The sequence below is a fragment of the Diachasma alloeum genome, unplaced genomic scaffold, assembly GCF_001412515.2.
Source record: "Diachasma alloeum isolate Michigan unplaced genomic scaffold, Dall2.0 Dall_scaffold_00178, whole genome shotgun sequence".
Lineage (NCBI taxonomy): Eukaryota > Metazoa > Arthropoda > Insecta > Hymenoptera > Braconidae > Diachasma > Diachasma alloeum.
Window position 1 is genome coordinate 2,115,840 of NW_021680344.1, and position 11,678 is coordinate 2,127,517.

Sequence of the window (11,678 nt, forward strand, 5' to 3'; positions counted from 1 at the left end):
GGGGGGGGGGGGGGGGGGGAGGGAACAAATCGTAAAACGATTTGAAATCGTAAAACGATATACCCGAAAGGGTATATGAGAGAAAAAAATTTAGAAAGGAAATTCTGTTGAATTGATATGAGAGTTCTATAATAATTGTATTGAAATATACTATTTATGGGTATATGACAATAGGCATTGATTTTTCTACGTAAGTTATTCTATTGAAAATTTTCTGTAAAAATTCTTGGACGTGATTTTTCTAATTTATTTTCTTTTAATTTATGAAGAATTCACGCGCAAGAAATTCTATTAAAAATTTAATTTCTATTTGAATTCCTATTTGCAGAAAATAATTCATAGAGAAATATTGGAAAACCTTTTCAATTTCCCGCAGTGAAATAGCAATTGAAAAATCGCATGACAGAGCTGCATGATTTTTTAACATGAAATCGGATTTAATTTCTGATTTAATTACTTTCATTTGCGAAACTGATAAGAATGAAGCATTGATGCGAAGGAAAATTAATTTCAAATCATGAATGAAATCCTTTGAAGAATGCCTTCTCATAAAAAAAATCATTCTTAAAATGTGGAAGATAAAGGGTTTAACGGATTTGCGACTTCAACCAATTTTTTTCGTTGAATTTACGATTTGATAATTGTGTCAGAAGATGGGAATAATCCTGAGAAAGTTTCGGAGTTTGGAAGTCGTGAGAATCCCCCGGTGGGCTAGTGAAGATGACGAGAATACCAGACAGTGCCAGACACGTAAACGACGACCTAACAGTTTTACTCGGATCGGAGTCTCCACACCCTTTGATTTTGTGAGTAGAAGTATTGTATTTACGATGTCGACAGCAAGAGAACAGAACATAAATTCTGGTTCTTGTCTTTATGAAGCGGATGATTCAATGTGGGCATTTAAATAATTGTTACTTAAATCCATGACATTGCAGTTTTTATTTTTGCTTCCGAATGGAAGCTTTGTAATTGTTCAAATTTAAGTTTTGGATTTTCGATCGCCGTTAATTAAAATTTAATTTATTCATTAGTTTTTTTAATTTTCGAATTTTTTCGAAAATCCGTTGTCCCACGATAACTAAAAGAAATGTTCTGAATTGATTGAATGATGGCTTAAAAAATTTGTTTGGATGTCCTTTTGACCATGTTCGAAGATGAAAGCGATAGCAATAATCGTTATTTTGATTTATTTGAAAATTTACAAAAATTTTGTATTTTTGAAAATCAGAATTCTGGGGATATCTTTGAATATCATGCTTCAAATGAATTCAATCATAGCTTAAAATGTGTGTTTTAATACCATTAAGTCGAAGTTAAAAGATGATTACGATAGCTATATTGGTTGACTTGATTTTTATGATGATTTTTGAAAATTTCGAATTTTTCATGAATTTCCCTGAAAGCTTTCTGATGGTTTCTTCAAATGTGATATTTCAAATTCATTCAAGTATGTGTAAATAAAATTTTTCTATTAACATTTTATCGAGGGGCTCAGGGAGAGACAGAACCGTAAAAAAGACAATCGGTTGTATAGAAGAAAGGGGTAATAAGAATAATGATGATGATAACATTCAACTAAATTGAAAAACTCACAAAATTAGTTTTAAAAAATCTTACTCATACTAATCAAATGAAATGATCAATGAATTATACATGATACCAGGAAGTGATGTGTAAAATAGCCATTTGGAAGCATATTGTTAATTTATTAGCAAAAATAATTATGCTACATGCAATACAAGAACAATTTCCCACTTGTTTTTATTTATACATGGTCGCAATTGATCTAAGTCTACATTTTGAAAAAAGTTTATAAAATGATTGTCAAATATTTTGTTTCTGCGCCAATTCCGTCTGAGTGTCAAATACAAATAAATCATCGCAGTATACCCTAACCGGGTCGAAGCGATGTAAAATGACGATAAATAAAAAATATATATACAAATGAACAAATTTTCATCCACTTCATTGAAAGAATCGACATATTAAAATCCACAAACTCAATAACATTCAATAATTCAAAAACCCCTGAATAATTTTCCCCATTTCTTCAACTTTGTTATCTTAGGTGCACCCCACGAGCCTTTAAATCACGTCCCCCTCGCCGAAATTACACCGACGACAGAATAATAGACATCAGACCCTTCCGCCAACAGATTCCAATCCAAATTTACGACCCCCAATTGTTACAAACGCGGTGTTGACTCACTGACAAGAAGAAGAAATGCAAAAAATGTGGTTTTTAGGTCAGCCATCGCATTCATTGGGATTCGGTGGTGACGAAAATGCTTCAGACCGCCCACTGTTAGCGTATGACACTCTCTGGCCCGTACTAACTGCCTGTTGGACACTCAGATGAGTGGTGACTAGGCACTTTCATCCTGATTGGCCCGTTGATTTTTCAGACAAGATCAAACTGAGGAAAGGAGCCCCCTCCCACGTTTTCACAATACGACAAATGCACTCCTACGCAGCCACTATCACTGACAGCTGTCTTTTTATTCTGTTACTTTTATCTCGGTCTTCACTGGGCGCCGGTTGGCTCGGGGGGACAGTCGAAACCCAGAGTTTATTCGAATTTTGTGACTTGAATAATTTTGAAAAAAATATTGAGTGACTTGCTGAGGGGCTGAGGATGAATCCTGCGGATAAAAAGTGCACAATTTTGGTGTTACCACCCACTCCGCCGACTCCTCAGAGTCCCATGCATCCGCATAATGTTGAAATCGAACGGTTTTGGAATTATTCGAATTGTGGGCAGTTCAGTCATGAAGAAAGTTCAGTTGTCAATAAGAATCAACAATTAAGGTGAGATGGAAGAGAGGGGGAGAAGGGAAGAATTTTAGTTAAATAGAAATTCAATAGAATTGTCTAGCGAATTCGCTAGATTTTTCTATGAAACTTTTTCATACGTGATTCCATAAGGGAAACAGAATGTTTATTCCGAACAATCCAGTAAAATAGATGTCCTGCCCTAATTCCATTACTTCTCCACGAATTTTCAATAAACAACTCTCAAGAAAATGATTCATACAGAAAAATTGTAATAAATAAACAAGAATAAACAGTAATAATGAACAATATAAATAATAATAAAAATGTTCTAAAATTTTTATTGCTTTGGAATTTTTTCGCACATGTTCGAACTAAAATTTGTTCCATCACTTAACGACTGGAACTATCCTAGTTCAAACATCAGATGGCAATACTAATCTCTGAAATATTCACACCCGAGCTACCAAGAACTTTCAGCTCATCAAGATTCTCTAAGAAATTCCATTGCTCATCCATCAATTTTCAATAAAAAATTCTCAAGAGAATAATTCATACAGAAAAATTAGAATAAAAAATAAGTGAACGTATTTAATCGAATTCAGCTAAAACTCTGATAGAAATAAAAATAAATAAACAATTATAAAAAACAAATAATCATAAACAATTGAAATAATAATAGAAATTCACAAAAATTGCTATCGTTGTGGAATTTTCTCGCACATGTTCGAACTAAAATTTATTTCATCACTTAAAGACTGGAATTATCTTAGTTCAAACATCAGATGGCAATATTAATCTGTGAAATATTCAGACCCGAACTACCAAGAACTTTCAGCTCATCAAGATTCTCTAAGAAATTCCATTGCTCATCCATCAATTTTCAATAAAAAATTCTCAAGAGAATAATTCATACAGAAAAATTAGAATAAAAAATAAGTGAACGTATTTAATCGAATTCAGCTAAAACTCTGATAGAAATAAAAATAAATAAACAATTATAAAAAACAAATAATCATAAACAATTGAAATAATAATAGAAATTCACAAAAATTGCTATCGTTGTGGAATTTTCTCGCACATGTTCGAACTAAAATTTATTTCATCACTTAAAGACTGGAATTATCTTAGTTCAAACATCAGATGGCAATATTAATCTGTGAAATATTCAGACCCGAACTACCAAGAACTTTCAGCTCATCAAGATTCTCTAAGAAATTCCATTGCTCATCCATCAATTTTCAATAAAAAATTCTCAAGAGAATAATTCATACAGAAAAATTAGAATAAACAATAAGTGAACGTATTTAATCGAATTCTGCTAAAACTCTAATAGAAATAACAATAAATCAACAATAATAAATGATAAATAATAATAAACAATTGAAATAATAATAAAAATTCACAAAAATGGGTATCGCAGTCGAATTTTTTCGCACATGTTCGAACTAAAATTTATTGCATCACTTAATGACTGGAATTATCCTAGTTCAAACATCAGATGGCAATACCAATCTTCCGAAAGTTCACACCTCAGCTACCAAGAACTTGCAGCGGATCAAGATCCCAGGTACTATTCAACCCTCTGTCAATACCCAACAAGTGTCATATGCGGTGTGCACAACTGGGAGGTCCCGTACCAAGAGGCCACAACACCATTGCCATCGGAAAACGGTACACAGATTCCCATGGATTACGATCAGTCCGAACATTCCACGGATAACCAGGATGACCATACCATCATTCTGTCCAAGCACACCCAATATGGCAAGTTGTTTATGTACAAACTGTTTCTTTATTCCTCATGAATTTTTATTCTCTATGCTGCGAGGCAATTCACATTGGCATTTATTTCAGTGCGTTGTCACTTTAGTATCATTTTGTACGGAATTTAATGGCTTTAATGTCGCCTCCAATGTGGCTATAATCTACCTAAGCTAGTCTAAACATTTATGTTATTGCATTGACAATTTTACTGCTTCATTTGAGGATTTTTATTTTCTCTCGTGTTTTTTTCCGCGCGTTAATGAAATTTGTTGATAACGTTTTTTGAAGAATATTTTATATTTTTATTCAATCATTTATTATTTAGTGGTTTAGCGATTTGTATCAATGAAATACTACTCTGAGGATTCATGTAAGAACAAATTTCATAGAAAAGCCTAGGGAATTCGCTAGATAATTCTGTGGAATTTTCTATTAATTTTTGGCCGATTCTATAGAAGGGTTCAATAGTCATTATTTTATACAAAAAGTCAATACAATTCGATTTTTCTAGACAACTTATTCCATTGAGATATGTTCGATAGGATTTCCTCGACTCAAATTTTCTCAGTTTTTTTGTTTGATTTTCTTGATGGAAAGAAGAGAAAAATAGAATGAAAAAACTTGGAAAATTTGAGCCAAGGAAATTTTATAGAAAAAACGAATTCTATTGACATTTTCTATAGAATATTTCCTATTGAAAATTTTAATAGAATCGGCCAAAAACTAATAGAAATTCAATAGAAATCCAATAGAATTTTCTACAGAATTCGTTAGGGTTTTCTAATGATTTTTTTCGTGCGTATCAGCAAGTTAGAAATTGTTTCATTTACATATGTTAAAAAAAATTGAAATTTCAGATTTCATTATTATCCTACAAGGGGAACAAAATGTTTATTTCCAATAACACAATAAAATAGATGTCTTGCCCTAATCACTCGATACTGCAGTAAAATTTCTACAGTTTGTCTGAAAATAAACTGACAATTTATTGTCTATTTCATAGGAAAAAAAGTGAGAATTGCTTTCGTCAAAACATAGTCAATATATTTATGCAAATAAATTAGCAAATTACTTTCAAAAGAAATATTTATGACGATGTATTTGAAATTGAATTTTTTACCTTCTCCTGAATATTTGTTTCAAAATGAATTTTTTCAACAACAGATAATGCAATCAATATCATGATCGATGAGAAGAACATTTTAAATTACAATTGGATTCATTTAAACAATTATTTCTTCGAAAGCAAAAATTAAAAAATAAGAAAGTCCTTGGCTGAAGGTCCTCGGACAATGGCCTATTGTAAGAGATTTATTTTTCGTGGATTTTTCTTACAATAAATTTCGTTAAAAAAAATTAAATTAAGAAAGTCCATTCATCGAGGCTATTCATGTTGAATTCTGCTCACGATATTGCTTCATGAATGAAAAAAGTATAGGAATTTACTTCTTAATATAAACATTCCGTACAAAAAATTGGATTGAATTCTAGCGTCACTCCATCACCAATATCATTCTCCAATAGTATATATGGAGCTTTCAGAATGGACCAGATTTGATGGGAAAATTATAGAGACTCGTTTACGTCGTGTCTCAAGTGCCAGCGGTCACTCCCTTTTTTATCATTCAACAACTTTCCTTCCGGGGTATATTCCCAGGGACCAGATAACTCATAGCGGTCCAGGGAATTGGATTCTCGAGACATGAATGGAACTTTAATGAGTTCAAAGCCAATAAAAAATTGTACCTCATTATCTCTAATTTATTTTCCTTTGCCGTTCATTTTTCCTTTTTGTCGTGAAATCGATCGATCGAATTCACTCGATTTTCCTTAATTCATGTTTAATATTGTATTTTGATTTGATAGTTTGAGCAGTCGTGGGATAGCTACTGAGAAGCGTCGGCGCACACCCGCAAATAACATCCATTTTTTTTTCATAAGACAATTACGTCATTTGGTCCATGCCGCTGTCGTTAGGCGGCACAAAAGGCGGCTTTTCTGGAGATCTAGATCTCAGATGAAGAGCGAATGAGAGCTCATGATTTTTCGACATGAAAAACGAAAAAAAATCGATTTTTCAGAATCAATTGCTATTTTTAACCCTAGATTGGTCACTATATGAGACATATTAAGGCTGACGAAGTGAAACGTCTGTAAACCCGTACACGGAGAGAAATATTTAATAAAAATGACGTCTCTTTTCCTTAATTCCGAGCGAAATGTGATTGTAGGAAATTTTGCGGAACTGTCACGGAATTTTTCCGTGACAGTAATTTTTACTGAATATTTCTCTCCGTGATAACGGTAGTAGAAATGAAATATGAATGAAAATAAAAATAGTTTTGAACATTTTTTATTTAAAAAAAACGCGCATACTAAGAGAAAAATTGACATAATATCACAAAAATCATTTCTTGAGCGAAAAACATCGCATACATATTTGATCAGTTTATGGTAGGTTTCAGACAAGAAATCGGTGCTCTTCAGGCTAAGGACGAAGTTACTGAATGAAAAGGTGATGTCTTTTTTCGAAATGAGATAATATTCCTTAAAAGACAAGAAGAGTTCGACGGAAAAAAAAGAAGATATTGCTTCCCTTCGAACTCAAAGTGATTGAGCGTCAGCGACGGTTATATTTTTTTAATCTGGAAGTTTTCCTCTGCATGAACTCTCTATTCATTTAATATGAAAGTCTCTGATTCATGATTCACTGAATCGAAGCTTCTAACATTTTTAGTCATTTTCTCATCTTCTGACACGAAAAAAACGATCTCTTGTGGCAAGGAATTCTCACTTTATCATGAAATGTTCATGTTCAAGTCATGAACACTTCACCGAAATCTGACATTGTCTGACGGATTATACGGAATTCTTATCCTAAGAAAATTATCCTCAAGAGATGAGATATTTGGCGCAAGAAATTAGTTTTGTGATATTATGACGATATTTCTTTCAGCGCCGTGAAGCTGCGAATTCTTCAGTAGAATCGCCCAAAAACTAATTGAATTCTATAGAAGTTCAATTTAAATTCAATAGAATTGTTTAGCAAATTCTTTAGGGTTTTAAATGAAATTTTTTCGGGCATGTCAAGAAGTCAAAATTCATGAATTTTAGAACCAAAACTCCTCATAAAATACAATTATCTATGAACATAATCCTTAAATACAATAAAAAATCTTTAAAAATAATCTTTCAATACAATTATTCTAGATTTGAGTAAAAATTTCTGAGAATTAGAACTTTTCCTTAGATATTTCAATAATAAGTGAATCAAAAAATTAAAATCTCAGTTATTCTCAGAGAATCACGACAGCGTTCTGAAATCCGAAGATATTTACTAGAAATTAAATCCATCGATTGTTTATAAATTGGACGAGAAAAATTCTCATTGTCTTCTTCAGATGTGAAGACGAATTCCAAGAAGAATCACGACGCTAAGCCGAGGAAGGAGAGGACAGCCTTCACGAAACAACAGGTTCGTCACTTGGAGTATGAGTTTGGACATAGTAATTATTTAACAAGATTACGGAGATATGAAATTGCGGTGGCCCTTGACCTAACCGAGAGACAGGTGAGGATTTTTTAATGTTTCGAACACCCTCTCCCTCATTACGTGCGCGATTGTGGCCTCCGGAGTTCACGGACGAAAACGAAATTATAAAAAAACTAGCGCTTTCTTTGAAAAATTCTATTAAAACTGTATTTGTTTTTGGGTCAATTCTATTGAAGATTATGCAATTTTACTCTCATTTTGTTAAGAGATATTTGATAGAAAAATGAATATTTTTGAAGGTTTTTTAAAAATTATTTTTCCATCAGAAAGAATTTGTTGTTTTAAGAGAAAGTAATTTTTTTGCGAGGAAAATTAATAACGTCTGTAAAATCAAAAGAAATGGATAAAATTTATTATGAAAAATAAATTTATTCGCACATTAAAAAAATATAGAAGGATAACGTTTTAAAAAAACAAAAAAAAACAAGAAAAATGTAAATTTCGCCAGTTTATTCAAACGATTTTTATTTCTGAACTTGCAAAGTTTGAGAATAAATTTTTTATTTAACTTTATGAACTCAATAATGTAAAAATTGATCGTGGAAAGCCCACATAGGCATTCAAAAATCAACATAGGCTTGGCGAAATAGATTGCTGGCCGAAACGTGAATTTTTCATTTTGAAATTTTTTGACGATCACTTCTCCAATTTTGTTCTCAAATTTGAACATAATAAAAGTTGACAGTAACTCCTTTTTAATGAATAAATGAATACACAATGAGCAAAAATAATTTTAAAAAATTATATTTTATTAATAATTTAATAAAATAATAATATAAAAAGTAAAAATTCGTGGTGAACAAATTCCATTAAATAAAATATTCATGTCTGATCTTTCAGGTGAAAGTCTGGTTCCAAAACCGCAGAATGAAGTGGAAACGAACGAAGAACGTCACAGAAAGCAAAAAATCCCTGGAGATGTCCCCAATCATGGAATCGAACTCAGACAGTTCCGGGGAAATTTGCTAGCATAAAAATACTCATAAGCACTGAAGGATGGAAGACAGGATACAAATTGTAGTCTAAAATGCCAAATAATATAATAAAATTTATGAACATGTATTTAAATTTCTACATCGCCCAGCTTCATCTTGAAATCAATGCCCTCATTTTTCAACAGCTGCGACAACTTCGAGAGTTTGCTGACAGTTTTTTGGACGAATTTCTTGTGCTCAGAGTTTGGTCTTGGGGCATTGGCAATACGAATGGCCTTCATTCTCGTTTTCAATTTGGGATGACCTCCGATTTTCCAGTTTGAGCCCTTGAAATAGTGCTCGTGCTGCTTCTCTGGTGGTATGTATTCAGCTGGAAGCAAAAGATTAATGAGTTACTCTGGGAAAATTAAGGGAATTAGTAATAAATCAGCTAATTGATCGAATTATTTCATTGTAAGTCACCTTTTACAAGTCTTCCACTCATCAAATAATTATTCATAGACTCTGCTGCGATTTTTGCTACTTCTGGGTGGACGAATTCGACGTAACCATAGCCTTTACTGCGTCCTGTCTGTTGGAAGTGAAAAATCAATGCATAAAATTGATTAAAATAGTTTAAAAATGGAAAAAAAATTCAAAAATTTAATCCATAAATTCACTGCACTCAGCTTTTTCTGAAATTCACTGTTTTGTGAAACAAAACCATTAATTCATCAATTAAACAACAATCAAATTGCCAAGTTTACGTAATTCTTGAGTAAATGAGATTGAATTCATCGAATTTCCATGAATTGATTACTGAGTTTCAGCAAAGTAATTGTTTATTTATTTGTATTGATAAATGGTTGAACTTACGATTTTAGATCTTGAAACTCGAACTCTTGTGACTTTTCCAAACTGTGAGAAATAGTCCTTCATCTGCTCCTCATAGAATCCGTGTGGTATGTGTCCAATGTAAATCAATCCTCTTCCAGATTGTGCCACGTCTCCTGGTTCCTTCTTCACACTAGCTTTCTTTATTTGTTTCTTTCCCTTCGTTCTGTCGACTCTGATGAAATCCTGGGTTCGCCTTTTCGCTTTTTCGTCTTTCTTTTCTGTCTTCGCTGGCCTCTTGAGCACTGCCTTTGTTTCTTTCTTTACCACTGCGTTTACTTTCTTCTTTGTTTCTTTCTGAAATGTACACACAGATAAGGACATGAAATTTCAAAGAAGTCTACGTCCACTGAAATGTCGATTGCAATAGTTCTGTGATGGTTTTCTCAAAGGATGGAAAATTATCCGCAGAGTACAGATCCTCAAAGTGGTAAGACTCATAAGTCATTGCATTATTTAATTGGATAAAGACAATAAATGCACCTGAAGAGAAATACTTCGTGCATTCGAAACCTAGTGCAATTAAACTAGTTTACACATTTTTTTTGTGTTCATTATTGCTGTTGACCGAAACATGGCCCAGAAGAATTTGAATAATTAAAGACAATACTTACATTTGAAAAAAAAAATTAAATTCCATCCATTCATTAGCGAACAATTGAGGACAAACTTTCTTACAAACGTACGCACATACAAACACCCGTACGGACGAGGTCTAGAATTACATTTTTAGACTGTTAGGATCATACTGGGTCGATATAATACAAAAAATCCAAAACCTGAATTTGAACGATTACAAAGCTTCCATGCGGAAGCAATAAAATAATTCTTTTAACAAAATAACCATTCGCAAGCATATTGCCAATTTCCTACTTGATATTATTGTTTGGAAGTTTTATACTTCCAAATCGTTCAGTGCCTCACAGATAATTCAATCACAATTAATATCACATGATTGAATCATTATTCGGGAACCATTAATAATGAAATAACATGTTTGTCACAACCTTTAAATAACTAATGGGTTAATTACTAGATATGTGATGCAAGTTTCATGATTTTTTTATACTACAATAGATTGTCAAATAGGATTGGTTTTTGGTAGTGTTTCATGGCAACAATATTGTTTGTTTATCTGCAGAATAAATGAATGGCCTGATAAGAACACTTTGTGTGTTCGAAACAGTGGAAATTGGTGGAAGAATTGTTTTATATTTTTTCTTTGGATTTTTCCTGTATTTATTTTTATTCGAGTTGTTGCTACGATCGTTAATGGCTGAAGAAGTTGGAGTTTTTTGATTAAAATAACTCGTTAATAATACGAAATAATTTAAAAAAATTCACAATATCACCAAAATCTAATATTGACACCCAAATCTGCAAATTCCATCTCGATAACCACCAAAAAATATTATTTTAAAATCCAAACGAATTTTACGCGTTAAATTGTTTGGGAGCAAGACAGGTTATGTGAACACGTGATGTTTTATGCTCACCTTCAATATCTCTTTGACATTCTTCACCGCTTTCTTGAGGGTTGACTCTCCAGTTTTGGATTCTTTCTTCACTTTGAGAGCAGGTTTTTGCTTGCGATCCCTCCTAGTCTTCATTTTAAACTATTTGAAACTGTTGAAATGCTCAATTTTCACTCCGCTCCGAAACGTGGGAGCAATATTTACAAATTCACCCAGTACGCTCTGCAGAGATTATAGTGTTCGTGCGCATGCGTCGCGTCGCGCGTTCAAGATGGCGGCTGCACAAGTCGTTCTCTCGGC

At 32.7% G+C, this 11,678-nt stretch overlaps 2 protein-coding genes across 2 annotated transcripts; one reads left to right on the forward strand and one right to left on the reverse strand.

Annotated features, from left to right (window-relative positions):
- The first annotated feature begins 2,553 nt into the window (after nt 1-2,553).
- LOC107038347 (homeobox protein Hox-B4) lies at nt 2,554-9,140 on the forward strand. Its single transcript, XM_015257393.2, has 4 exons — nt 2,554-2,811; nt 4,265-4,542; nt 7,944-8,113; nt 8,936-9,140. Exons 1-4 carry the CDS (start codon nt 2,639-2,641, stop codon nt 9,062-9,064), a joined length of 750 nt encoding a protein of 249 aa, XP_015112879.1. The 5' UTR covers nt 2,554-2,638; the 3' UTR covers nt 9,065-9,140.
- On the reverse strand, nt 9,124-11,643 carry LOC107038735 (MKI67 FHA domain-interacting nucleolar phosphoprotein). Its single transcript, XM_015257993.1, has 4 exons — nt 11,400-11,643; nt 9,886-10,200; nt 9,493-9,601; nt 9,124-9,400 (listed from the first exon to the last, which is right to left on the reverse strand). Exons 1-4 carry the CDS (start codon nt 11,511-11,513, stop codon nt 9,159-9,161), a joined length of 780 nt encoding a protein of 259 aa, XP_015113479.1. The 5' UTR covers nt 11,514-11,643; the 3' UTR covers nt 9,124-9,158.
- Nucleotides 11,644-11,678: the final 35 nt, after the last annotated feature.

Bases quoted from the DNA above. Each gene is read 5' to 3' on its own strand.
- LOC107038735 (XM_015257993.1), bottom strand. From the start codon at position 11,513: ATGAAGACTAGGAGGGATCGCAAGCAAAAACCTGCTCTCAAAGTGAAG. The intron at 10,201-11,399 runs GTGAGCATAAAA...TGTACATTTCAG, and splicing joins ATGTCAAAGAGATATTGAAG to AAAGAAACAAAGAAGAAAGT. The intron at 9,401-9,492 runs GTGACTTACAAT...TTTTGCTTCCAG, and splicing joins GAGTGGAAGACTTGTAAAAG to CTGAATACATACCACCAGAG.
- LOC107038347 (XM_015257393.2), top strand. From the start codon at position 2,639: ATGAATCCTGCGGATAAAAAGTGCACAATTTTGGTGTTACCACCCACT. The intron at 2,812-4,264 runs GTGAGATGGAAG...GAATTATCCTAG, and splicing joins AATAAGAATCAACAATTAAG to TTCAAACATCAGATGGCAAT. The intron at 4,543-7,943 runs GCAAGTTGTTTA...TGTCTTCTTCAG, and splicing joins GTCCAAGCACACCCAATATG to ATGTGAAGACGAATTCCAAG.